The 27,780-nt window shown below is 40.7% G+C and overlaps 1 protein-coding gene across 1 annotated transcript in view; it reads right to left on the bottom strand.

Moving 5' to 3' along the window:
• LOC112224854 (titin-like) overlaps positions 1-27,780 on the bottom strand; it is a 173,001-nt gene that overhangs the window by 125,197 nt on the left and 20,024 nt on the right. The window contains 17 exon segments of the mRNA XM_042306365.1: positions 1,995-2,273; positions 14,307-14,357; positions 15,716-15,904; positions 16,243-16,605; positions 16,847-17,078; positions 17,173-17,341; positions 18,802-18,943; positions 19,038-19,298; positions 19,388-19,648; positions 19,755-20,015; positions 20,137-20,400; positions 20,518-20,778; positions 25,960-26,220; positions 26,305-26,568; positions 26,665-26,937; positions 27,053-27,319; positions 27,463-27,735. Coding sequence (XP_042162299.1) covers positions 1,995-2,273; positions 14,307-14,357; positions 15,716-15,904; positions 16,243-16,605; positions 16,847-17,078; positions 17,173-17,341; positions 18,802-18,943; positions 19,038-19,298; positions 19,388-19,648; positions 19,755-20,015; positions 20,137-20,400; positions 20,518-20,778; positions 25,960-26,220; positions 26,305-26,568; positions 26,665-26,937; positions 27,053-27,319; positions 27,463-27,735 — 4,071 coding nt within the window.

Genomic DNA, 27,780 nt, shown 5'->3' with positions numbered 1-27,780 from the left:
TTAGAGTGGCATCATATTTGTTTTGTCCAGTCTCATTTTCTGCTTGGCAAGTGTACTTGCCGCCGTGGCTAATGGCAACAGCTGTTACTGACAGAATAGCAATGTTGTTCTCAAATGTCATTTTGATATTTGGATCATCATCTCTCAACATTTCAGTGCATTTTTCATCCATTTTATGGATGGGGGGTGAGCCTTTCAATGTGCCCTGCAGTTTCACAGAATATCCCAATGTTGCTGTAATGGTTTCAATCTTCTTCGCAATGGTTGGTGGTTCTATACAAATATTATCAATTTGATGAACCATGTTATTTAGAAAACATATTTAGACAAATCAATATGAGTTTTCTATTTACCAGCTATATCAACCTTTAAGTTTGGCCAGTGTCTTAGTGGTGATTTTACCAACATAATTGGCTATGCAGCATTGGTAATCTCCAATGTCTGCACTTTCAAATGAGCAGAACTCCAAACGAGCAATGGATTCCTGATAGGTGATCTTATACTTTTGATCTGTGGCGAAGACTGGTTTCTTATTCTTCAACCAGGTGATTTCAAACAGAGCTGTTCCTTTAATTTCACATTCGAGGACGGCAGGAGTTTCCTTCACTGCCTCAACCATTTGCAAATCTTTTCGAAAGGAAGGGGTATCTAAGAGTAAAGATCAGATTAAATCAAATAATACAGCTATCTGTAATTTGTGGAAAAATTTTTTTAAGCAAGTAAAATATGTAATGGTGGCAAACCTTTTTCAGATAACTCAGTGATGCTGCTCTCACTACCAGCTTCGTTTGACACCTCGCAAGTGTAGTTTCCGCTATCTAACACATTTACATTGATTATTTCCAAAGTTGCAAGACCAGCCTTGAAAGTGATTGTATGTTTATCTCCATCACTGAGATCGTTGTCATTCAGAGACCAGGACGTTTTGAGTTCAGCTGATCCTTTGACTATGCACTGCATCCGAGCAGCTATGCCCTGCTTCCACATTAGCTTTGGTTGGGGGTTCTGAAAGAAGTATTGCGTTGCAAAACAGTAAATGTGTTGTCAAACAATAACCAATACGTAACCACCAAAGGGAATACGGTGACGTAAAAAATAACATAAGAAAATGTTGTAGCTGCATAGCATTAGTGGCTTAAAAGATAATTCAATGATCAGTGTTTTTTATTTAAACGGTTGCATTTTCTAAACTAGTATCTGTAGTCACACACACACACTGCGATACGACAAGATATCAACATAAACACCTTACCTTGTGCCATCAACATCATAGAACAAGTTGAACTCCCATAATCATTTGTGGCTCTTTCAGTTTTGCCTTAGTAATTTCAAGAACAACAACATTTTCTTCAAAAGATTGTATACAGTCCATTGTTTGATGGAGCTTTTTGCCATCCTTTATCCAGGTGATGGACACTCCAGTGTCCTCATCCACTTGACCTTCGAGCCTCAGTGTATTACCAATGGCTGAAGACACTGAGGTCTCGAAGGTCTTTACGAAACTGGGTTTGTTGATAACCCTCAACTCCAAACTGCATGTAGCAGTACCAACACTGTTCGATGCTTTGCAAATGTAAGTACCCTGATCGATCAGCTGAAGATTTTTGATTTGTAGGGAGTATTTAGCCTTGTCAGACGCTATCTGATAGTTCCCCCAAGAAGAAACAGCAATATTGTCTTTGTGCCAGACAATAGTCATTGGCGAAGAGTCAGTAACTACACACTGGAATGATGCTTGTTTGCCCACGTACAAAGTCATAGGATCAGGCATTGTACTAAATACTGGCGGGTACATCTCTATAAAAAGTCATTCAAGATAGGGAAAAGGTAATAGGATATGGATACCTAATTTACATGACAAACCGGTACACTATACAAAGGTTGAGAACAGGTGCACATTACAATTCTTTGTTTAACATTCAACCTGAAAAGAAAACATCAATATACTGTACATATAGTTGCATAAATATTGTTAAAGGAAACAGAGGACTCACCAATTACTGTCAGTTTGGCGGCACAGGTGTCACTGCCATGCTGGTTTGTAGCCTTGCAGGTATATTCACCACTGTCAGCTTTGGTTGGGCTCAGGAGCTCCAATGAAGATGTCAGTTGCCGACTGAGGATGCAGCAATTGGCACTCTCTTTGATCGAAGAGCCAGACTTGAACCATTTGAAGTTCACATTTGGTGCATCTTCAATTTCACATTCGAACTTGGCTCTGCTGCCAACATTGATCTCCAGGGGAATGATTTTGTACCTGAAAACGGGTGGCACTTTAAGGTGCACAAAAGTAAAAGTAAATTAGTACACAGGTAGATAATGTTGCGAAAATGAACATGTAGACAAGTGCACCGAGCTGGAACAGGGATGGTGGAATGCAATGGTATGGTGGGATGCATTCCAGGAGTGACAGTGAAGAAATGGTGGAATGGTTAGAGGAGGAAGAAAGAAAGTGACTTCATCACATCATGATTAATGAAACCATGACAAATTTGCACCTGAAATCATGCAAAAAGTTTTCAGTGCCCAGTGGAGAAAGGCCAAGAGTGAAATGTAATAGTTAATGAGTGACGCAAAAAAAAATTATAAGCATGAAAAGTGAAAATACCTGAGCATGATATAGAAGAAATAAGCATGTGGATAATGATATAAAACAATACTAAGGTGAATTAGTGGTGGGGGATTGAAAGTATGGTAAAAGCATTCTGACAATTATATACATTTCAATATATGAAATAAAGTATGAGTTTGCTGCGAAGATGAGAATTTTTTAAAATGTTACATTAGAAAAATGTAGTTTGTTTACGTGTATGGTGATGAGTAAAAATAAAACTATCCTCAATTATCCAACCTTTTGAATCAATTGTGAGTCTTGATGATGTTGTGGTCTTTCCAGCTTCATTCACAGCCTCAAATAAATACTTTCCTTCGTGCTTCTCATTGACCATTTTCATGATTGTAAGTGTGTATGTGTCATGTTCTTTGGAACACTTGAACTCTTTGCCTGATTTAATTATTTGTCCATTGAAAATCCAATTCACTTTTGTAACATACTTTACTGTCACAGTGTATGTAACCTTACAATGCTCCCCTGTGGCAATGTCCTGGATCATATTTTCTGATCTCTTCTGAAATTAATTCCTTCCTGTGTTCTTTTTGGATGAGTACATCTAAAGACTGTTCAGTTGGAATGGATGTCATGGGCATGTCAGTGGTGATATCAGTCATACCTACATCTCTTTCATAAGCGTTTACAGTCATACAGTTACAGTCAGTCATTCTATCCACCAGCCTGGCCACCTGTACTGACTGTTCAAACTCAGCATGTAATTCTGTATTAACTTTCATTGCTGGAGCAACCAATTTGGAGTGAGTTATTTTGGAGTCTTGCACCACACTAAGTTCCTCAGTAGTTGCCGTCTCAAGTGTAGCCCGAGATTAGTCTTTCGTGCAGCAGCCTGAGCTTTAGGTGATGCGAAGTCAACTACACTCTCTGCTACTTTGACAGTCTCCACTATCGATGACAGCATTTCTTTGGAGGCTGCACTGCTAACCTGTAGTCTTTGGGGCTTGTTGATTTGCATTGTGCCGGGTTGGTCAGATGTAAGAACATGCTGCTCGCGATAGACAATTGAGTAGAATGCTGCCTGGAGTTCAGTCCTTAGATCTGCAGTCTGGGGGTATTGACCTTCAAAAACAATTGTTATTTCCATAGGGGCACCTGGTGTTGTGATAAGATAAGTGAACATTGCATGTTTCGGTTCCTTGCGTACCTTCACTTCCTGTACCTTAGTAGCCTCCAAACTTCCAAAAACATCTGCTAGTATAAGTGGCTGATCAAGAGCTACAGCAGACTGAAGTGCATCTTTCGACTGATGTCTGATGTCCAAACTTGTTGGTTTTTGAAAGCGAATAACAAATGTGAGCTCCTTTGGAAGAGTTTGACTTTCTCCAGGCAGCTGGTGAGAGTTGGGTCAAAAAGATAGGCTTTTCTTTTTTATTCTCTAAAGTACTAGAATAGCGTTTTGTTTTGTGAGGTAACTTAAGGTCAGTAGTGTAGAAATCTTGTTCTTCTTCCACTGTTGTCACAGTCGAGCTAGAATATTCTGCGTAAAAAATAATGAGTTAGATTGAGATAAAGTTTCCATAAAAGAAAGGGTTATGCTGGTCAATTGTGTGCCCGTTGCATAAGCATAAAGGGTGAAATCCAGACAACACCAGACAATCATGTACATCAGCATATACCTCCTTTATTTATACATAAATAAAAACTGTTAGAGACAAACTAAAGTGATTTCTGTACAAATAAATAATGTATTTCAATTACTCCCATTTCCAAATGAATCCATTGCTTGTGAATTCAGATCAGTCAAATTTGTGAATATTTTCTAACCCCAAATATATAGTATTCATTAAGAATATAATTGCCTCTTAAATATACAGTGAATCATACATGTATTTACAGCACACACAGTTTGTATATAATGACCCTTTTAAAAAATATGATTTTACAGCCAACCCCAAGGTTTTATTTTGAATGGTGTAATTTTACATTGTGGTCCTAATGAAAAAAATATACTCTACAATAGTACATTCAATATTACATTTTAATTGTATTCAATAAATGTTTTTGTTGTGTACCAGATAGTTTTATTTATCTTTTAATGAATGAATGAATTTGAAAACAAACTAAACTATGCACATCAGTGATTCTAAGCACTATGCCATAAATAATAACATATACTCTATCATGCTAACAACACTGAGTTATCATGGATGCATACGTATATGATTAATTTGAAATATTTGGCTAATTAAAACATTGGACATTTTGATACAAGATCTTAATATGGGCCTAACACGAATGCCTTGATAACAATGTTTTGATTACACATGCGTGGTAAGTATTCATACACATTTTGTCACCTTAAATAAAACAATGAGCAATAACTTTTTTTTACTGTTTTGAAAAGCAAACATTCCCCTTCACCAAAAATGATTATAACATGTATATAATCATTCTGATGTGTGAAGTGAGTACACACTCTACACAATAAATAGGATCTACACTTCATTTCAGAACATTTTTGACAAGTATCACATTATAATGAATAAAAGCTACTTTTCTTACATACAGTAAAAACATTTTAATTGAGTTCAAAAAACAAATGACATGAAGCGATTAGAACACTTTCAACAAAGCAGTTGTTTCAGTATATCCAGATTTGTTTTGGATAAGACACTTGTACTCTCCGGCATCTTTTTGGATGACATTTGTGATGATCAAATTAAAATGTCCAGATGCTTTCTCTTGGATCATGTACCGAGTGTCTTTCACTGGATCGCCATCTTTGTACCATTCAGCGGTGGGATGAGGTTTACCATTCACTAAACACTGGAGTACCACTGGAGTTCCTACTGCTGTGGTAACGTTTGTCAAAGGAATAATGCATTTTGGTGGAGTTTCAGTCATTTGAAACCGGAAACTACACAATTCTGATGACTTTCCTTTGAAATCTATTTTGTCATCTTTGGCGGGCTCTGCGAAAACGCCAAAGTTTATACTGACATATTTCTCTCCCTGCTCGCTCATCTCATTGTTCGTCATGGCTACAAGTCTAACAGCCTTTTGTGATTCATCAGCTTCCTGCTCAAATTCAAATTCCAGCTCTATTTCTGATGCCTGCTCACCCTCAAACTGATTCCCAACAACCAAGTCAAACTTTTGAGGCTGAACTTTAGCACTACCAAGTGACACAGCTGTCAATTCTCTCCCTCTTGTTTTTCCTATAAAGCTTTTAGGATTCAACACAAGAAGAGATGCCCTGCAAAGAGTTTCCCCAACCACATTGATGGCCCGGCAGGAGTATATTCCACTATCATGAGCGCTGACGTTCCTAATCTTAAGGAAATGATTGTCTCCATCAGATGAGTGCAAGTATTTATTGTTATTGTGAGGGATCTTTTTGTTACCTTTAATAAACCATGATACTATGGGTGATGGAATTCCCATCAGAGAACACTCAAACATTACTGTTGTATTCTCAGGGGTTTCCATATCACAAATTGGGTTGATGAAGCGAGGCGGCATTTCTGTGACCTCAAAAGCTATTTTCAAATCATCCCTTTCCTGCGTTACAAAGTCAACTCCACTCTCCTCGTACATACTCGGAAGAACATCGAGTGATATTATCATACTTTTATTGTCAGCGGTGTATTCTGGGATGGTAATTATCTTCACCTGTCTCTCAAACTCTTTAACCTCATTTTCATCCAACTCCACCTCCAATAGAATTTCCTGAGGGGAGCAAGACCTCGATGAGTCATCGTCTTCCTCAACATCAAACTCCATCACATGCTGATGGGTGACTGACGGTGGTGGGAGCATATATCTGACTTCGTTGGATATAACTACAACTAGTGCAACACTTTTTGCCTCTCCTACATAGTTAACAGCTTCGCAAACATATTCTCCTTGATCAGCTTTCGTAATGTTCTGAATAACAAGCGAGATATTGTCACCATCTCTGTCCATTGTAATCCTTTCTTCTGCAACAAGCTGGGTTTTGTTTCTAAACCACTTCACTTCAGGTGAAGGCAACCCAAATACCTCAGCGTAAAACGATAACGAATCGTGTTCAAAAACTCTCCTTTTGGTGAGAGGTTTGAGGAAAGCCGGAGGGATTCCCTGGACTTTTTCCTGTAGTCCTCCAAGGCCAAGGGCACGCTCTGAGAGGAAGATTCCTTCCTCTAAGCTAAATGCAGGGGGAGTTGTCTCAATGCCCTCATCACCGGGTGACCTCAAGAACTTAGCAGGAGAAAATAACCTCTCACTGGAGTCAATGGATGGTCTTTTACGTTCAAGAGGAGAGAAGGCATACTCATTAGGGGTCATATAACCTGCCGGGGTTTCAGTTTCAGGAGTGTGGAAAGATTCTGGAGTTTTAGGGAGCTGCAACATTTCATTTGAAGAATCTGGAGTATAGAACTGCTCGATTTCTGTTAATTCCTCACTAAATGTGCTACCACACTCTATGGACATTTCTGACTCTGGTGATAAGGGTCTGCCCCATTCAGTTGGTGGGTGGTAGTAGTCATAAACAGTACTGAAGGTCACTACCTCCTCCTCAAGTGAGGTCACACCTGAAGCACCTTCACTGACAGCCATACTTAGATCAGCACTTTCCGGTTTAGCCTCTGCTTGATGTTGTGAACCTTGTGCAGCAAGATAATCTGTACACCCATCTCCTTTGAGCTTGACGCTAACTGATTTTGAAACCACTGAAGGCTCACCACTCTCAGCAACAGCATGTTCCTCGTTTTCCTCTGCTGTTTCTTCACTAACAATTTCAATATGTGCCCAAGAAACACTGACAAATGCGCTATCCTTTGAGAGTTCAGATAGAGACAAGTTTTCATTAATATCAGTCATGTCATTGCCAAGAGAAGACTGAGTGTCCAATCTATGAATTTCTGGAGTTGCAAATGAGCCAGATAATCTTTTTAGCTTTACAGACTCATCACAGACTGACGCTGAAACATCATCTGGGGTCACTGACACTGGGACTTTCTCACGAAGACTGTCCTCTATCATATTTTGATCTGTTACATGAGGTCCCATACTTTCTGTTGAATGGCTAGTCTTTACTGCTTTAACTGCCTCAGGTCTGACAGGCTTTGGTGACACCTGCACCTCTCTTATACTTGAGAGGGGAACACAGTGTTTTAAGTGACTGTGGGTGTCAATTATGTCAGCTTCCGCAACAGTTTCTCCAGAAATCATACAGATTTCATTGTCTTCCTCCAGAGTATGAGACATGGTCTGGACACCTTCTGGGGCACATTTGGGGGAGACTGATTTCACTTTGGCAGAAATCTGTGCACTACCGAGTAACACAACCTCTGGCCCACTTTTGGCTGAAATTAGCTTTGCTCTCGGAATCTGTGTATCCCTACCTTCTACTAACATAGTGTCTTGTTTGGACTGCAGTGGAGTTCCTTCCACAACATTAGTTGCCAATGACTTATCATCATGATCAAGATGGATTACAACTTCTGGGATATCCTCCTCAGGGAAATATGACTCTGTGGACTTTTTCACTTCATCAACAGAAGTGGAATCTAACAATTCAGGTGCCTCTGACAATGCAGGTGCCTCAAATGCCTGCTTAATTTGTGACACTTTGACTAGCGCAGCAGATGATTGCAGACCACACCCAGTAATAGTAGGTGCCTCTTTTGAAACACTTTGTTTTGGTTTAGATACGTTTGAAACATACTCTTCAGGGCTGTGGGAACCTATAGAGTTGTCCAGCTCATGCATTAATGCCTGATCAGTAATATCACTAGATTGGCTAAGAGGGGAATGCCTCAAATCTTTAGAAAATCTCGATAGTATATGCTGTTTGCTCTCACTTGCCATGTCTGCTTCTGATCTAGATATTTTTGAAACATTATCCTTAGGGTTGTGGGAACCTACAGATTTGTCCAAAGTCTGCATCAATGTCGGGTCAGAAATATGCCCAGTATCACTCAGAGGGGACTGCCTCAATTCTTCAGAATTTCCAGATAATATATGTTGTTCCCATTCACCAGCCATGGTTGCTTCTACCTCAGAAGATCTAGCAATAGCCACAGCAGATTGGAAGGACACATCAGATCTGATTTCAACCTTTCCGGTTTGGCCTTCTGAAGAACGTATCTTCTCAGATTCACTGACTACCTGCGCGGCATCATAGCAGAATGTGAATTTGTGTTTCATAGGATGGGAACTGCCATTGTCCTCAGACATCTCTGTGTCTTTTCCAATCATTTCGAATGGAACTGGTGTTGGAGCAGTGATCCTGATCTCGACAGGAGAACAAGAATATTGTGAAGTGTCTGAAGCACGAGGTCTGTGCAAGACAGCCTGTGGCACCTGTAGTAAAGATTTCTCATCCATTTCAACACCATTGTACGATTCAAGTTCATCGTCAATCATTTGGTCAAGATCTTCTTCACTCATTTCATACTCTGCTGTCACTTTCACTTTATACGAAGACACTGGCGATGGCAATTTTCTTAATTGATTACTTTCAGTAACTTCCAGTGTAGCAGAGGAGGTTGACTTTCCGAATGTATTAGTTATAACACAACTAAATGTCCCTTCATGGTATATAGTGGGATAGTAGATGGTTAGCGTGGTTTCATTCAATTTGGTGAGAACATCAAAGTCTGGGTTTTGACCGATTGGTTGGTCATCTTTGAGCCAAGTGACAATTGGTTGAGGGTCACCCCGAAAACAACATTTAAAGTCTGTCATCTCTCCCCTCTTTACTTTCAAGGATGAGATTTCTCTCACAAAGATAGGTACAGAAGTTTTTGGTGAAGTCTTAACTTCGTTTGTCCTCTGAGGCATGTCCATTTGGTGAAGGTTTTCTTTTGAGCTGGATCGTTTGCCATCTTTTGATAGCATTTCTCTATGTCCTTCTTTCCTCTCTGCAGTCCCCATAGCCACTTTTTCATTGTGTCTCAAGTCAGATTCACAATTAGAAGGCCCTTCTGCACCAACTTCAGCTTGAGAGCCATGCTGACCAATGTGAAGTTCTCTCGAAGGTGAACAGCATCTACCAAGTGAGGCTTCTCTACCAGGTTCTTTCACAGGTGATTGACCTCTGTCATGTGAGCGTTCTCTGCCAGGGGAGGGCTCTCTACCAGGTGAGGTTTCTCTAACTGATGAGGACCCTCTCACAGGTGAGTGAGACCCAAATGACATTTGATGAAACGTCTCGATATGATGAGAAACAGGTTCATAAGAAGGACCTTCATTGGCATCATCTCCACTAACATCAGTTCTCCTACGATGGTGTTGTGAAAGTTCAGCCATAGCCCAATCCTCTTGAGAGACATGCTCACCAATCTGATGTTGTCTCATAGGTGAAGATTCTTTCACAGGAGAGTGCTCTTTCACATGCGAGGACCCAAGAGACATTGTACGAGACTTCTCATTCTGATGAGAGACTGGTTCAAAAGAGGAACTTTCATACTGACCAATGTGATGTTGTCTCATAAGTGAGGGTTCTTTCACAGGTGAGCGTTCTTTCACAGGTTCATTAGAGGAACCTTCCTGAGGTCCACTGACATCGCTTTTCTTTGAGTGTTGTGAATGTTCAGCCAAAGCCCAGTTGGACTCTAATTCAACAGCTTCTTCTTGTTCGGTGAGAACGTCTTCTTGCCATTTTAAGATGCGCTGAGCCAAAACTTCCTCTTCGCTCACAAAATACTCACTTTCTGTTGTCTGCAGCCTTGTTTCATCTACAACGGTTTGTGGAGGAGGGGGCCATTGGAAACTTTCATCTCTGAAATCATGATGGACATCCTTACTCAGGGACTTTTCCTTTGTTGTCTTTTCTGGAGAAGGCCTTCTTGAACCTTCATGGGCTCTAGCATCACGGAGAAGCATTTCCTTTGTTGTCTTTTCTGGATGAGACTTTCTTCTTACATCTCTGTATTCATGAGGGGTATCCTCAGTAAGGAACTTTTCATTCATTGTTTTTTCTGGTGAAGACCTGTCATATCTGTATTCAGGGGGGATATCATTCTCAGTAAGGACATGTTCCTTTACAGTCTTTTCTTGTGAGGACCTTCTCTCATCTCTGAAAGCATGAGGAACATCCTCAGTCGGGAACTTTTCATAGTCTGTCTTTTCTGGGGAAGGCTTTCTTCTTCTCGTTGAATCTGCCTCAGAGTGAGCGGTTGATCCAAGAGTAATGCCTTCAGCAGACATTTTTGACTCCGCCACTTTCCTAGCGATATATGGGGAGTACTCTGCACCAACCCAATCAGAATCCAAGTCAACAGCTATCTCCTGCTCAGTCAAGACGTCTTGCTGCCATTTAATGATTCGATGTCCCAGAGCCTCTTCCTCACTCCCAAACATTTCACTTTTGTGGGTCTTTTCCCGGGATAAAAGACACTGCTCTTCTTGTGTTTTCTTCTCACTGGCACGCCTTTCTCTTGGGGAAAGGGACAAATTCTGTACAGGTTCACTCTTCAATCCATAAATATTTTCCTGGGATAAATGGTGCTCTTCCTCTGTTTTCTTCTCATTGGCACTCCTCTCTTTTGATTGGGAAAGTGAAACATTCTGGAAAGGGGCAATATTTCCCAGGGATAAACTGACCTTTTTCAGGGATAAATGGTGCTCTTCCCATGTTACCTCACTACTTTCTGCAGGACTCTTTTTCTGAGAACTGGGCAAATGTTGGAAATTTAATGCCTCAGTTTCTGTTGCAGATTTTCTATCTACCTCCTCACCATACATATTGACATGCCTCTCTTTTGGGGAAAGGGACCAATTCAATTCATTAATTTTTTCTCGTGATACAGTGTTCTCTTCTCCTGTTTTCTTCTCACTGGCACTCTCCTCTTTGGTTTGGGAAAGGGACAAATTCTGTTCAGTTCCACACTTTACTCCATACACATTTTCCCGGGTTAAGCAGACCTTTACCAGGGATGGATGATGCTCTTCACAAGAGTTCTCTTCAGTTTTTGTGTCTGTTTTTCTCTCTACCTCCTCACCATATAATATTTCAGATTGTGTGTATGACAAATCCCTTGCCTTTGAATGGTCGGTTTCATGCTTAAACTGTTCCTCTTGGTCCATCTGCATTCCTTTTTGCCATTTTCTAATCCGCAAGGCTAAAAGTTTATCTTCACATTCACTCTCAATGTTCTCATACCGGTTTTCTTCAGTGCTCTTCACAGTATCCTCTTGTGTATTAGTCGTCTTACTGGAAAATATTTCCTTCAGTGGTTGGTTTGAGCTGATTCTGGAAAAATCATCCTTTTCAGCAATGTTTAGAGATCTCCTTGTTCCAGAACAAGCTAAGACAAACGGCCCCTCCATCTTTGTCTTCATATCTTCAGACAACTTCTTTTCTAAATAGTCCTCACCTTGATTTCCTATGTAGTGTGCACCTCGATTTTCAAAATCCTTACCTATCTTATGTTCGAATCCTAACTCATGTTGAGGTTCCCCTTGAGTAAGGACCATTTTATCCATATGTGTTTCAGAGACTCCTTCATCAAAGTATTTTTCATTTCCTGTCGCTTCTAGATCATCTTTTAACATTTGAATGGCCCTAGTTCGAGACTGAGGTTCAAATGAATGTCTCACGCGGGGCTGTGTTGACTCAGCACAATGTGTGGGAATTCTGTCATATCTACCATAGAATTCGGCAGACACTTTATCGTTTCTAACGTTTCTTTCAAAAGGTTGAGCATGCTGCAAGTCTCCAGGTAAGGAGGCAGGCTTCTTGACCCTTAATTGATCAACATAATCTGCATAGCTGGTTTCACTCATGTTTGACTCCAAATCAAACTCTGATGACAGCGTAGACATAGAGAGCCTCTTTTTTCGTTTGACTGCACTTTGTAACAGGCCAAGCTTGGCTTTTACCTCTTCGTGGAGGCTATCTGTGTCACTGAATCTATCACTGCACCTGTCACTGAACTTGTCGCTGAATCTGCCAGTGTGTCTGTCACAGTAGATATCACTGTATCTGTCGTTAAACCTTTCAGACCTACTAACTCTTTCTCCACCAAATATAGAAGGTGGAGAGAGGGCCCGTTCAGATGCTGTTTCATTCAGATTAGTTTCTTTATCTTTCCCTCTTGTTGGTGATGAACTTCTGAAGTACAAGGTGTGAACCGGTGCATCCTTAGATCTAGATCTGCCGCTAATTTTGAACTTTTGATCAAATGGAGACCCAACACATCTCAAGTTAACCCTGAATTTGCTCTCCTTTTTTTGATCAACCAACGAGTCTAGGCTTCCGTGAAGTCTAGTTGACCGCCTAATGTGGCTTAGATCATTGCCTTCTTGTTCTTCCCTCATTGACACCAGAAGTGATGATATGGACTCTGCAGACCCCTCTGTGTTAATAACCATTACTTTGTAACTGCCGGAGTCTTTGTCTTTTATACTATCAATGACTAAACTAGTTTCATGCATGTGCAAAGTGCTCTCTGTTCGTATTCTCCGACGGCGTTCTTTATGAATTTGTCTATTGTTATGAAACCATATTATGGTTGGGGTTGGGAAAGCTACCGATCTGCATCTAAACACAGCAGGTTCCCCCTCTAAAACATTCTGGAACTTCAGCTTTTTTTGAAAAGATGGCTTGATGGAAGAATTGTTGGCTTGATCCAAGTCTGAAAAGGCTCCGCGCATCTGCCCTCTGTTCTCCCGAAACACAGTCATTTTATTATAAAACAACTCTGAAAAAGAAAATAAAAAATATTTCAATAAAATGGGTTAAAAAAAGAGAACATTTTCAAATTGTTGAAATTAATATTAATGAAAATATTAAATTACATGCAGCAAGTCACAAAGCCATAAAAAAACTATTTCACTCACCATATTTGTTCGAATAAACGCAAGACTGGATTCTTTTTTAAAGATTCTGACACGAAAATTGCTGGATGTTTTGTTCCTTCTTCTGTGGACATTTCTTCAGAACATAAATTTCTTAAAAAGCATAATTATTGCAAAATAAACTGATTTGTTTTTTAAAATACGCTTGCTTTTGCTTAACTTAGTGTGTGATTTAGCTAAATATTCCTTACCTGACTTGCAGAAAGATGAATAAACGCCCTTTCTAATCCTTTGAATGAGGGTAAATTATTCAAAAACATTTAATGAGAAACATGGCTCTCAAATTATACAAAAAAGTACAACTTGTAAGAGCAGCTCTACAATTGTATGAGAAGGCGTTTATTCGAACTAATATAGTTTACAGGTATAATCATGTTATTTAAAAAGCAAACAACAATTAATCACATACCACTTTCTGCAAGCCAGTCTAAGAAATATTTGCAGGAGGAAGGAGAGTTCCAGATGCAAGACATTTTAAGAAGCAATTAAAAGATGTAGCTATTTCCATATCTTTTAAAGGATAGTTTCCTCTGGTCTGTAAACTTTAAAAGATACACATCCTGTACCTTTTTGGGGAACCATTACAATACAGTATGAACCCTCATGCTTAAAGGATAAGATTGATAGATATACCCGCATTTTGTTTTCTCTAAAACCAAGCCGTTTTCATCAGTGCCTGCTATACAATAACCAATAATATAATACAAGGACCTAGCATTACGTGGACATTGAAGAATACATAAGATGAACATTTTCCATCAAAAACATTTTGACTGCTTGCATGCAGTGTGAACATTCAGAAATCACTTATCAATATGCTCAGGTTCATGTCATTCAACTAAGGGATAGATGAAGTACATTTCAGTAATAAAGAGTAAATGAGTCTTACCTTTGACTTCTTGCTCAATGGTTGCTTCAATCTCGTCCTTCATATTGGTTACTGTCAAGGAAATGAAGAGTTGCTGTCAGCTAAGACAGTAATCTAAGATGATGATGAGTACCAATTCCCTTCCATTTCATCCTCTGTATGTGAGAGCCATATAGTTTTTTAAAATGAAAGAAAAAGATACTGTACTGATCCATCTATACATTTTCAGAATGCTCATTTCAAGGAGCAATATTGGACTTAATGCTTAGCTCAGATGTCATTTCCTCGAAGTGACATCCTGCTGGACAAAGGTTATGCTAACTATTTTAACTCAAACTCTTTCACTGATTACAATCATATGACCATGTTTCCACTTTGATGGTACAAACAAAAAAAGCAGTTTGACAGTTGGATTCAACTCCAGATAGTATAGGCTACAACATGCACAGTCCACAGAGCTATCGCTGAGAGGGATTTCACAACCAAGGACAGAAAGGAGTGAGAAAGGAATGACAGAAGGAGAATGTACTACCTACTCAAGCTGCAAGGAGAGCAAGGAGTGACAGAAGAATGAAGCATCTAGGTATTAGAACTAAAGAAGTGACTAACACATTTATGCTATTCTATTTTAAATTGTGAGGTATAAATTGTGAGGTTAGTAAACAGAAATATGGGAAAAATAGGTTTCTTTCAAGAAGAAGGAAGTCGTTTGGATAGTTTAATAAGAGGTGTTGGTTGGTGGTGGTAAATAACAAGTTAACTTCTTCTTTGGTTACTGCAAGGGCTGCTGTGCACACCGCATCTCCAGCATTATTTGTTGCTTTGCAAGTGTATTGTCCAGCATGCTCAGAGAAAGCAGCAACTATAATTAGTGTGGTGGTGTTTGTCATCTCATCAGAATGAAAAACAATATCTTTAGTAGGCTTAATTGGCTGCTGGTTATGATACCAGCTAATCTCTGTATTTGGCATGCTGGATACACAAGCATGAAACCTGGTCACTTCACCATGCTGAACCACGCAGCTTTCTATTGGGTGAATAAAAGTAGGCCTTTGGGCAATTTGCTCCTTCTTTACACTTGACAAGCTTGTTGAAATACTGGTTGAGACATGCCTTTGAGAATCGGATGTAATATCCATCATTTGTTTTTGCCCTGAAAGGAAGCATGTTCAATGAATTGAGTATTAGCTTTTTTATGGAATGAACACAGATACACATATCCAAGTTGTATATTCCTAGTGAAAGAAAACAAGTATCTTAATTCAAGAGGATACTGAACAATCATGTTATATATTGAATATACACTGTATTTCTAGTGAAAATACGTGTCGTTTGACTACTTGTGCCCAACCTACGCATTCTAGGCTTACATCGAAACTTCATCAAAATAATAGGAAACCATGTGGCTACAGAAAGTTATGCAAACTCACCATCAAGTTTCAAATGTGCAGAGCATGTGACCATTCCTGCTGGGTTTCTGGCAACACAGGTGTATTCCCCCTCAACCTCAGAGTACACTCTGGTGATCTCCAGCTGGCAGGTGTTATCAAACGTAGACATCTTAAACAAGTTTGACTGCTTCATTTCTTTCTCACCATGGAACCAGGATATCTTCAGAGCTACGAATGTAGAAGAGAGGATTAAATAATAATCATTCATAATAATTGTGAACAAATGTGAATATATACATACAAAGTGAATTAAAGTACATTATTCTTGAACATTTCTGACTGACAAATTTGCTCTGTCTGATGAATGTCTATGACTGAAACATCAAGGTATGTCTCTAACTATGGATTTATAATAAAGTGCCTCACCTTCTAATGCAACAAGTACAAGAACACACAATAAAAGGTATACTTATAATTACAACTATTACAATTATTAATTAAATTCCAGAAATTCACTAAATTACATTTTATTCCAACTCATCCCAACAATGTAATGTGCAAAATACCTTCTCCAGAAACTTTGCACTGGAATTTGGCTGACTCTCCCTCAGTGGTTGAGGTGTTGCTGATTGGTGAGACCATGGTAGGTGGGGACAGAGGAGCTCCAGTGTCAGGAGAAACTACTTCTGAGACGGAAATAAAAACGAATTAGCAAACCATTTCAGTTCTTAATTTGTGAGGTAATATCTTCTGCGACTAAACAAACACATCATGGGAATCTTAGCCCTCTTCAAAATGTTGATACGATAACATAATCATATAAGGAATGCATTACATTTGTATGAATGGTGTACCTTTACAACTAGCTGGTTTGCCGGACTCCACAGACAGGGGCTGCATGTGGTTAATGATCTGAGGTGGCTCGGGGACTAAATTCAAATGAAAACAATTATTACAAATAAATTATATGAAGCAAGATGGAAGACTGAGGAATAAACCTTGGTCATCATCACTTTGATTCCAGCTGTTAAAAAATATCATGCTGTATCTATCCAGTCTATACTTGCTCTGCTTCTTCTCTGGTATGAGGGCACTGCTATGCCCTCTACAGGCAATGACATGTAACTGCACAGTTACTACGGTAAAGGTATATCATGAAGTTTGACTTACTATTGACATGAAGTGTCACCACCCTCCTGTTCCTGCCAGCGATGAAGGTGTATTCTCCTGCATCACTTCTACAGGTCTCAGTGATGGTCAGACGATGAAGCTTTCTAATGCAAACATAACTAAACCTCTGCTCAACGGAAAACTGGAGCTCAATGCCGTTCCTCAGCCAGTGACCTTCAATGTCATCCTTATTGACTTCAAACTCGAACGTTGTTCTTTGTTTCTCAACAACCTAGAAATTAATAATCATATTAATAATGTTTAAATTGATAAGAAAAAAGTTGTTTTTCTTTCTGTATATAAAAATGTGTGATATTTATATTCACCGTCATTTTCTTCTCAGCAGGTTCTGTAATGCAGACATCTTTGCCCTCCACGGTGAGATGAGCCTTTGACATGCTTGCACCAGCGATTACAGAGTACCCTCCGGCATCAGACATGCAGACTGACTGGATCACTAGACGGTGCAGGAATTCCTCAGTGGATACAGTGTATCTGTCAAGGCATTTAGAAATAACAGTTAGGATACAAATGAATAGTTAAGATTCGATCGAAGCAATTGTAAACCAGAGGGAGTGCTAAACTACTTTTTTAGCACGGCTGTGCTGCGGTGATAAGTTTGAGGCGGATTCAAATACCGTGAATCAGCACAACTTCGGGTGTACAATTGCTTTTCTACAATAGGTTAACAATGAAATAAAAAACAATATTTTAATAAATGTATTCATAGGCTACTATTTCATCCCTCAACATAAATATAGGCCTAGTCCTGACACATGGTGGTTGCTGTTTTGTTGCCAGATAATATTTTTGTTCTATATCTGTGGACGTGACGCAGTTGTTCGTTCTAAAAGTTATGTTGCCACACTGGTTGGCAATGCTATTATCCCTTGCTTGCTAGCCAACTATGGCTAACAGTCAGGGCAAACAGGGAAGCTAGAATAACAGCAAAGTAGCTGTATTTGCATTTGTTTAAGCTGTTTTGGATACATCCATAACAATGAGCTTATGATGCGCAATTTCACCTAGCATAGAAAATGTGCTGTCTCATCAGGACACTGTTCAGAGGAGCTACCCAACTACACAGCTAAAGCAATCACATCAAACTGAAGCTGGTAAGTCAGCAAAATAGCTGCATTTCATGTCGTTTGACCTGTTTCTCTATTGACATTTCTTTTTAAATATTTTTTTTCGGGAGTTTTACCCCCTTTTTCTTCCCAATTTCATGGTATCCAATTGTTTTTAGTAGCTACTATCTTGTCTCATCGCTACAACTCCCGTACGGGCTCGGGAGAGACGAAGGTTGAAAGTCATGCGTCCTCCGATACACAACCCAACCAAGCCGCACTGCTTCTTAACACAGCGCGCATCCTACCTGGAAGCCAGCCGCACCAATGTGTCGGAGGAAACACCGTGCACCTGGCAAACTTGGTTAGTGCGCACTGCGCCCGGCCCACCACAGGAGTCGCTGGTGTGCGATGAAACACGGATTTCCCTACCGGCCAACCCCTCCCTAACCCGGACGACGCTAGGCCAATTGTGCGTCGCCCCACGGACCTCCCGGTCGCGGCCGGTTACGACAGAGCCTGGGCGCGAACCCAGTCTATTGACATTTCTTTGTATATATCCATAAAAAATTATGGTGATTCATGACTGGCTGAGAAAAGATGTCTCTTCATTCTATTGGTTAGGTTGCCAGAGTGAAGTCTTGTAATTCTATATCTATGGACGCTACCCAGTCATTCGTTCTAAATGTTCTGTTGCCATGCTGGCTGACAAATCCCTTGCTTGCTAGCTAGTCAACCAAGGCTAACACAGTCACGTCAAACCGTTTTAGTATGGTTTAGGACACGTCTCAACCAATCACAATGACTGTTTTGTCCAACCCGTTGTAGAATATTATGATATCCATTACTATCTTTACCTGGTCTAATATTCCTGGTAATAAGACATACCTTTCGGAAATGTCCAGTTCCTGTCCATCCTTCATCCACGTCACCTGAGCATTAGGCTCAGAGATCTCACATACGAAAGTGGCCCTCTTCTTCTCTGTGATCTTGATATCTTTGATATGTTTGGTGAATTCAATAATGCGAGCTAAAACACAAAGAGAGCACAGAAATAAGACTTAAGTTTGTGAAATATCAAAGAAAACCTTGTTTTAGAAAATGTAAGAAAAAGAAGAACATACCATCAACATAAAGCTTTGCTGATGACGCAGCAGAACCAGCCACAAACTTGTACTCTGCACCATCACCAAAATGAACATTTCGGATGGTGAGAGAGTGAGTTAGGTGTTTGGTGCAGCTCTGGCATCTGTCAGTGGAGCGAATCTCAACACCATTCTTCAGCCACTTGTAGGTGATGCCCTCATAGTTGACATTCACTTCAAATGTGATGGTGTCTTTCTCCTGTGCACTGAGATCTTTCAGCATGTTGGTGATCAAAATGGCTAAGGAAATAAGAAAAATGTTATGATCAATACTGACAATATGATTGGGGATTATATATATATACCTTGATAATGAAGAGTGAATTTACCATTGATAGTCAAAGTGGCAGAGACTCTGTCATTTCCACAGACAAAGGTGTATTCTGCAGAGTCTTCACTGCCAGTGTTCATGATCTTGAGCTGGTGAAGTTTGCCCTGCACCACAATCCTGAACTTGTCACTCATTTCTATCTCCACTCCATTCTTCAGCCAGGTGGATGGGACATTGAAATGTGACACTTCGCATTCAAAAGTGGCCACCTGGGTCTCTGGGACTTCAATGTTCTTGATGGGTTTTGTGACACGCAGAGCTGGAAAAATCACATTAAATCAACATTTACGTAAAGGGTATCAATTGAGTATTCGTCGATCATATACCCAGTACTCTAGTCCATTCATCACAAACGCAATACCGACCTTCAACATGTAAAGATGCACTGCATTGCAGGTTTCCAACTACAGCAGTGTACTCTCCATGGTTGTTAGTCTTCACATTCTGGATGATCAGCTTCTGAGCTTTTCTCTCAGACAGAATTTTGATGTTTTCACTTGGTTTAAGCTCAACGTTATTGAACATCCATTTTATAGGGATGTCATCATGAGACAGGCTCAGCTCAAAAGAGGCAGTGGCATCCAATAGTGATGTCACATCTTTAGGCTTCTTAACAATCTTAATTGCTGAAAAAAAGATTGACAAGAGTCAAAAACCTCAAAGGGTAAGTAGAAACATCTCAAGTATAGATACATTTGTATACTTGATTGTATACATCAATTTGTGACAGTTAATATTTTAACTTACTCTCAATGTTCAATTTGGCATTAGCAGATAGTTTTCCAAGTTTGAATCCATAAACTGATTCATCACGTGTGTCGCAGTTCTTGATCTTCAAGGTGTGGACCATGCCATCAATTGTGATTTCATATTTCTCACTAGGTTGGATCTCTACACCATTCTTAATCCATTGTGAGTCCTTCACATTCTTGTGGCTGAGCTCGAGACTGAACTCTGCCTCCTGTGTCTCAGTGACAGTTTGGTTCGTCAGGGTTTTCTTGACTTTCACAGCTATGAAATCAAACATAAACATTACATAACAGCAAGCATATAGTAATCCTATGATAGACATATATTAATGCCAGTTGAAAACAAACAAAACATTTCTGCTCAAAAGGTAACACCTACACTCAACCCTCAGGATGGCAGTTGTCTTGGAGTTTGCAACCTGGTAAGTGTATTCACCGATGTCCTGGGGTCTAGTTATGGTAATAACAAGACGTCTGACAGCTCCATTTTTCACATGTTTGACATTGTCACTGAAGTCCACAGGTTGTCCATCCTTCAGCCACTTGCCCTCAGCAGTTGGGTTGGCCACGTCACACTCCAGCTCAGCTGTCTGAGACTCAGCCACAGTCACGTCCTGGAGTGGTCTGTTTATGGCACCACCTGGGAACATGGAGACACGGTTTAGTTTTATATAACAGGCTAAAAGTGAAAGTAGTAGTGAAAGGTGGAATTATAATCATTAATATGATGGAAATAAGGAATTTTGGATGTTTTTAGACTTGGTCCCTTTCAGGCTATTTTTGTAAACTCAGACCCCTCAAAGAGCCCCTGAAGCAAACCGAACTGAGAACATCTCGAGAGGTTGTCTGAGTTTGGTTCACTTGAATTCCGCTGTCTGGTTCCCTTTTTTAGGGCAATGTGAACACAAAGCTCGCCAGTTCAACTTCCTGCTACTCATGCCAAGAATATAAGATATACATATTATTCATAGATTTGGATAGAAAACACGCTGAAGTTTCTAAAACTGTTTGAATCATGTCTGTGAGTATAACAGAACTTATGTAGCAGGCAAAACCCTGAGGACTAACTGTTCAGATTTTTTTTATTTTTCCCGCTCTCTGTTCACTATATTGTCTTTGCCATTGGATATTTAATAGGAACCTATTTTCAGTTCCTACCGCTTCCACACGATGTCGCCAGTGTTTGGAATATGATTGAGGTTATTCCTTTGTGCTATGAAGAAGTAGGCCAACTCGGAACTGGGGACACTTTTGCGAAAGCCGTGCTGGTTTCTTTTCGTTCCTGTATTGAATACAAATTGCCCCGTCTACAATTTGATCGATTATTAACGTTTAAAAATACCTAACGTTGTATGACAAAAGTAGTTTGAAATATTTTGGCAAAGTTTAGAGGCAAATTTTGAAATATTTTGTAGTGACGTTGCGTTTTTGTAAGCTGTTTTTTTCTGGATCAAATGCGCTTTATAAATGGACATTTTCGATATACATGGACGGAATTAATCGAACAAAAGGACCAATTGTGATGTTTGTGGGACATATTGGCATGCCAACAAAAGAAGCTCGTCAAAGGTAATGCATCTTTTATATTTTATTTCAGTGTTTTGTGTAGCGCCTGCTATGCTAGCTCCTTTGTTTACTTCTGGTGTAGATGGGTGCAGGCTATCAAATAATAGCTTCTTATGCTTTCGCCGAAAAGCATTTTTTAAATCTGACATGTTGGCTGGATTCACAACGAGTGTAGCTTTGAGTGTCTTACATGTGTGATTTAATGAAAGTTTGAATTTTATAGCATTTTATTTGAATCTGGCGCTCTGCATTTCCCCCAGCAATTGGCCAGTTGAGACGCTAGCGTCTCCCCTATCCATAAGAGGGTTTACCTTGTCATTATTCCCGCACCACACACAGACTACTGCAACACTGTTTCCCCTGCCATAAACACCACACAATAGACTACTGCAACACCGTTTCCCCTGCCATAACCCCTCACAATGGTGCCACAAAAGAGAGAAGATGATGATGCGCAGGTTCGCGGAAAAAACATGCTTTTTTTTGGTTGATATTAATTAGCGATTAATATCCATCCAAGATGGCGTAGCAGTCAGACGTCTGTTTGTCTTGTCCTGTCCCAAGTATATATTTTTTTTCTTCATATATACTGCTCAAAAAAATAAAGGGAACACTTAAACAACACAATGTAACTCCAAGTCAATCACACTTCTGTGAAATCAAACTGTCCACTTAGGAAGCAACACTGATTGACAATAAATTTCACATGCTGTTGTGCAAATGGAATAGACAAAAGGTGGAAATTATAGGCAATTAGCAAGACACCCCCAATAAAGGAGTGGTTCTGCAGGTGGTGACCACAGACCACTTCTCAGTTCCTATGCTTCCTGGCTGATGTTTTGGTCACTTTTGAATGCTGGCGGTGCTTTCACTCTAGTGGTAGCATGAGACGGAGTCTACAACCCACACAAGTAGCTCAGGTAGTGCAGCTCATCCAGGATGGCACATCAATGTGAGCTGTGGCAAGAAGGTTTGCTGTGTCTGTCAGCGTAGTGTCCAGAGCATGGAGGCGCTACCAGGAGACAGGCCAGTACATCAGGAGACGTGGAGGAGGCCGTAGGAGGGCAACAACTCAGCAGCAGGACCGCTACCTCCGCCTTTGTGCAAGGATGAGCAGGAGGAGCACTGCCAGAGCCCTGCAAAATGACCTCCAGCAGGCCACAAATGTGCATGTGTCTGCTCAATCGGTCAGAAACAGACTCCATGAGGGTGGTATGAGGGCCCGACGTCCACAGGTGGGGTTGTGCTTACAGCTTACACCGTGCAGGACGTTTGGCATTTGCCAGAGAACACCAAGATTGGCAAATTCGCCACTGGCACCCTGTGCTCTTCACAGATGAAAGCAGGTTCACGCTGAGCACATGTGACAGACGTGACAGAGTCTGGATACGCCGTGGAGAACATTCTGCTGCCTGCAACATCCGCCAGCATGACCGGTTTGGCGGTGGGTCAGTCATGGTGTGGAGGGGCATTTCTTTGGGGGGCCGCACAGCCCTCCATGTGCTCGCCAGAGGTAGCCTGACTGCCATTAGGTACCGAGATGACATCCTCAGACCCCTTGTGAGACCATATGCTGGTGCGGTTGGCCCTGGGTTCCTGGGAGGAGATCCCTCAGGAGACCATCCGCCACCTCATCAGGAGCATGCCCAGGCGTTGTAGGGAGGTCATACAGGCACGTGGAAGCCACACACACTACTGAGCCTCATTTTGACTTTACATCAAAGTAGGATCAGCCTGTAGTGTGGTTTTCCACTTTATTTTTGAGTGTGACTCCAAATCCAGACCCCCATGGGTTGATAAATTTGATTTCCATTGAACATTTTTGTGTGATTTTGTTGTCAGCACATTCAACTATGTAAAGAAAAAAGTATTTAATAAGAATAGTTCATTCATTCAGATCTAGGATGTGTTATTTTAGTGTTCCCTTTATTTTTTTGAGCAGGGTATATTTTAATCTCAATTTCCATCTACGGACTGAACATACTCTCCTATAACCCGCCTCACCCAATGTGGTACGGATCTGCTATTCTTTTCACTTTAGAACTGGAACCCCCATCAGAAGCTAGCCAGCTAACTAGCTACTAGCTAGTAGTCAGTTAGCCACTGCTAGCAGTCATTACCGTTAACTCGGACATCAGCCAGCCTCAGCCCGGTCAATTCCTGACAGTCTGCACAGCGCGATATCAACCCAGAGCATATCGGACTGCTTTTTTTCTACCACATCTCTTCATCTCCAGATTCCTACCGCAAGCTCTGAACCTTTTCACCGGATCATCACAGCTAGCTAGCTGCTATCATGGCTAGTGGCTACTCCTGGCTAACGTCTCGGTCCCGAAGCAAGCACCAGTTAGCCTGGAGCTAGCCTCGAGCTCGGCCCATCTCTCGGCTAGCTGAAGAGGTCCATCAGCCAATTCTTGGGCAACAATACCTATTTTGCCAATTGGCCTGGACCCTTTTACTGCCGACACGGAGCCCCGCCGATCCATCACGACTGGTCTGTCGACGTAACCGTCCGAGGGGGTTTCAACAGGGTCTTCCGTTGCGACATCCCCCGAAGGCCCTTCTGCTAGCCTGCTAGCCCCGGCCCGCTAGCTGTTTGAATTGCCGTGTCTCCAGCTCGCGTAGCTACTCACTGGACCCTATGAAAACTCAGCTAGATCACTTGGTTAGACTGTAAACTCTCCTTCCAGAGGAGCATCTCCAATACAAAATTAAATCTAGAATCGGCTTCCTATTTCGCAACAAAGCCTCCTTCACTCATGATGTAAAACATACCCTTGTAAAACTCACTGTCCTACCGATTCTTGACTTTGGCGATGTCATTTACAAAATAGCCTCCAACACTCTACTCAGCAAATTGGATGTAGTCTATCACAGTGCCATCCGTTTTGTCACCAAAGCCCCATATACTACCCACCACTGCGACCTGTATGCTCTCGTTGCCTGGCCCTCACTACATATTCATCGCCAAACCCACTGGCTCCAGGTCATCTATAAGTCTATGCTAGATAAAGCCCCGCCTTGTCTCAGCTCACTGGTCACCATAGCAACACCCACCTGTATATTTCACTGGTCACCCCCAAAGACAACCCTTCCTTTGGTCTCATTTCCTTCCAGTTCTCTGCTGCCAATGACTGGAACGAATTGTAAAAATCACTGAAGCTGGAGTCTTATATCTCCCTCTCTAACTTTAAGCATCAGCTGTCAGAGCAGCTTACCGATCACTGTACATGTACACAGCCAATCTGTAAATAGCACACCCAACTACCTCATCCCCATATTGTTACTTATCCTCTTGCTCTGTTGCACCCCAGTATCTCTACTTGCACATCATCATCTGCACATCTATCACTCCAGTGTTAATGCTAAATTGTAATTATTTCTTCTCCATGGCCTATTTATTGCCTTACCTCCCTAATCTTCTATATTTGCACACACTGTACATAGATTTTTCTATTGTGTTATTGACTGTATGTTTATTTATTCCATGTGTAACTCTGTGTTGTTGTTTTTGTCACACTGCTTTGCTTTATCTTGGCCAGGTCACAGTTGTAAATGAGAACTTGTTCTCAACTGGCCTACCTGGTTAAATAATGGTGAAAAATACAGAAAAGCGATTGTCAAGGATGCACAGAATTTCCTAAATATGTGTGGTATTTTTAGTTACAAATATTTGTTTGCAATATGTGACCTATAGGCTAAGAGAGCTTCATAAACTGTTTATTCGATTGTGGGGGTTGAATAGTGTGAGAACACATCAACATATTTGTTGAGAATCACAACAGGGTACAAAATCAATTCTTCTTCTTAAAGGGTTAGTAGCTTACATTAGGTGTACAATTTTAAATTACAGCATTATTTCATCTGCATTTATTCTGCTGCTATTTATTATGTTATCAATAATATTTACATGGTAATAGTATCTCTCTTCTAATTACAATTATTATGTCTTATTTTGTAACTAAATGCAATATATTAGCTTCCAAAATGTATCTAGCTGTACGATAGCACATTCTGATGGAATGGCTTTTCCTGCACTTAGTAAAAAACCTAGAGTGCATTGAAGGAATGTTGGCATGTTTTACTCCAGAGATCACTTTAAAGAGGACTGAGATTGGTTCTTTTAAAAATTACTATATGTGAAAACACCCTAATCGTTTCCAACTCAGCAGACAACTTTGAGTCAGTGCAGTGGAAATCAATGGATCTTTTCAGAAGGAGTTTATGTACAATATCATGAAGACGTTAAACATACCTGACACAGTAATCTTTGCACTGGATGTCTGTTCACCAGCAGCGAATGTGTATTGCCCGTCTTCATCCTTCGTGGTGTTAATGACAGTCAGGCTGTAATTCTTGCCCTTGGCCTCAATCTTGTGCTTTGGACCAGCTTTGAGTTCTTGTTTCTTGAATGTCCACACAGCGGCAATGCCAGGGTGGGAAACCTCGACTTTAAATGTTATATTCTGGGTCTCTGTGCAAACTTGATCCTCCATATGCTTCACGATATGAATTTCTGTAAAATAACAAAATAAGTTGAATAGGGTCTGTATAAATGGGGTCTGAATGAACTTGCAACACACACAGTAAAAAAACATACTTTCGATGGTCAGTTTACAGCTAGAGTCAGCTTTGCCAACACATAGCTTGTAGGTTCCTTCATCAGAGGCAAAGGTGCTGTGGAATACCAGGTGCTGTTTGGATCCCTTTGCAAGCATCTGGATTCTCTCGCTGGGCATCACAAGCTTGTCATTGTGGAACCATTTCACAGAGGTAACATCAGCAGCAGAGATTTTAGTCTCAATAACAGCCTTGGTGCCCTCAACTGCGGTAACATCCGTGAGTGGGCTCAAAATTTCAACCGCTGTAAAACAGGGAAAAAATATAATTAAAAAAATCTGGTGATTCACAATATAATTATACCAATATGAATATAGTCAAACTGATAAAAGTTGCTTACTTTGAATGTTCAACTTCCCAGAGGTTGTGATATCCTGAGTTGGGACAAAGAATGAGTATGTTGCAGCATCATCTCTGCTCACATTTTCAACAAGCAGCTTGTGGACCAGTTTGTCGATAACGATGTGGATGCGATCTGTAGCGGAGATTGCTTGGCCATTCTTCATCCATGTTCCCTCAACGTTTTCCTGGGAGAATCGCACCTCTAATTGAGCAATGTCACCCTCGCAGATTGTCAGGTCAGTGAGGGGTTGCATCAGTGTCACAGGGCGCACTGAAGGAATAGACATTGACATTGTTACGCTGTTCATCCCACCTTTTCAACAGTAATGGTTGTCTTGAGAATAAGAGAAGAACCTAACCACTCTAATAACAAAGTCACAACTCACGTTTCATCTTCAGGGAGGCACTGGTCTGCATATCGTAAATTTTGAATGTATATTTTCCCTGATCTTCTTTCTTTATGTCTTTGACAGACAAGGTATGGCGTCCACGACAGGAGGAGGTAACATATTTGCTGCTGGGCGTGATTTCCTTGTCATTGAAGTACCATGTACCTTCAGCATCCTCTCGAGACAATTCTACCTCAAACTCCCCAGTGTAGGTCTCAGGCACTTCAATGTTCTCCAGCCTCTTCACGATTGACAGTGAAGCACCTGCACGATAGGAACATTTTAAGTTAAACAGTTTCAGAGTTACTGTTCTATAATTAACGCATTCCAACGTCCCTATTTTCACAGTTGAAAATAACTGTTAAAGTCTGTGAAAGTGATATAGTATAGTAAGAAAAACTGCCAACCTTCCACATTGAGTCTGGCAGTGGTCCTGATGTGGTCATCTTCAATAACAGCACAACTGTATTCTGCATCGTCCTTCATGTTGATGGTCAGTACAGAAAGGAAATGAACCTTTCTGTCTGAGTGCATCCTGTATTTGTCTCCAGAGAAGATCTCTGCATTGTTCTTCAGCCATTTGACTTTAACAAAAGGCTCACTGGTCTCACACTCAAAGGTCACCATGGTGTCCTTCTCTTTAGCTTCCACATCCTCTAGTTGTTGAGCAAAGGTAATAACTGTCGTGGTTAAAGTGAAACAAAGGAAAGACACATTTAATATGA

Source organism: Oncorhynchus tshawytscha, linkage group LG26 (genome assembly GCF_018296145.1).
Source record: "Oncorhynchus tshawytscha isolate Ot180627B linkage group LG26, Otsh_v2.0, whole genome shotgun sequence".
NCBI lineage: Eukaryota > Metazoa > Chordata > Actinopteri > Salmoniformes > Salmonidae > Oncorhynchus > Oncorhynchus tshawytscha.
This window is presented reverse-complemented; position numbering and strand designations above follow the sequence as displayed.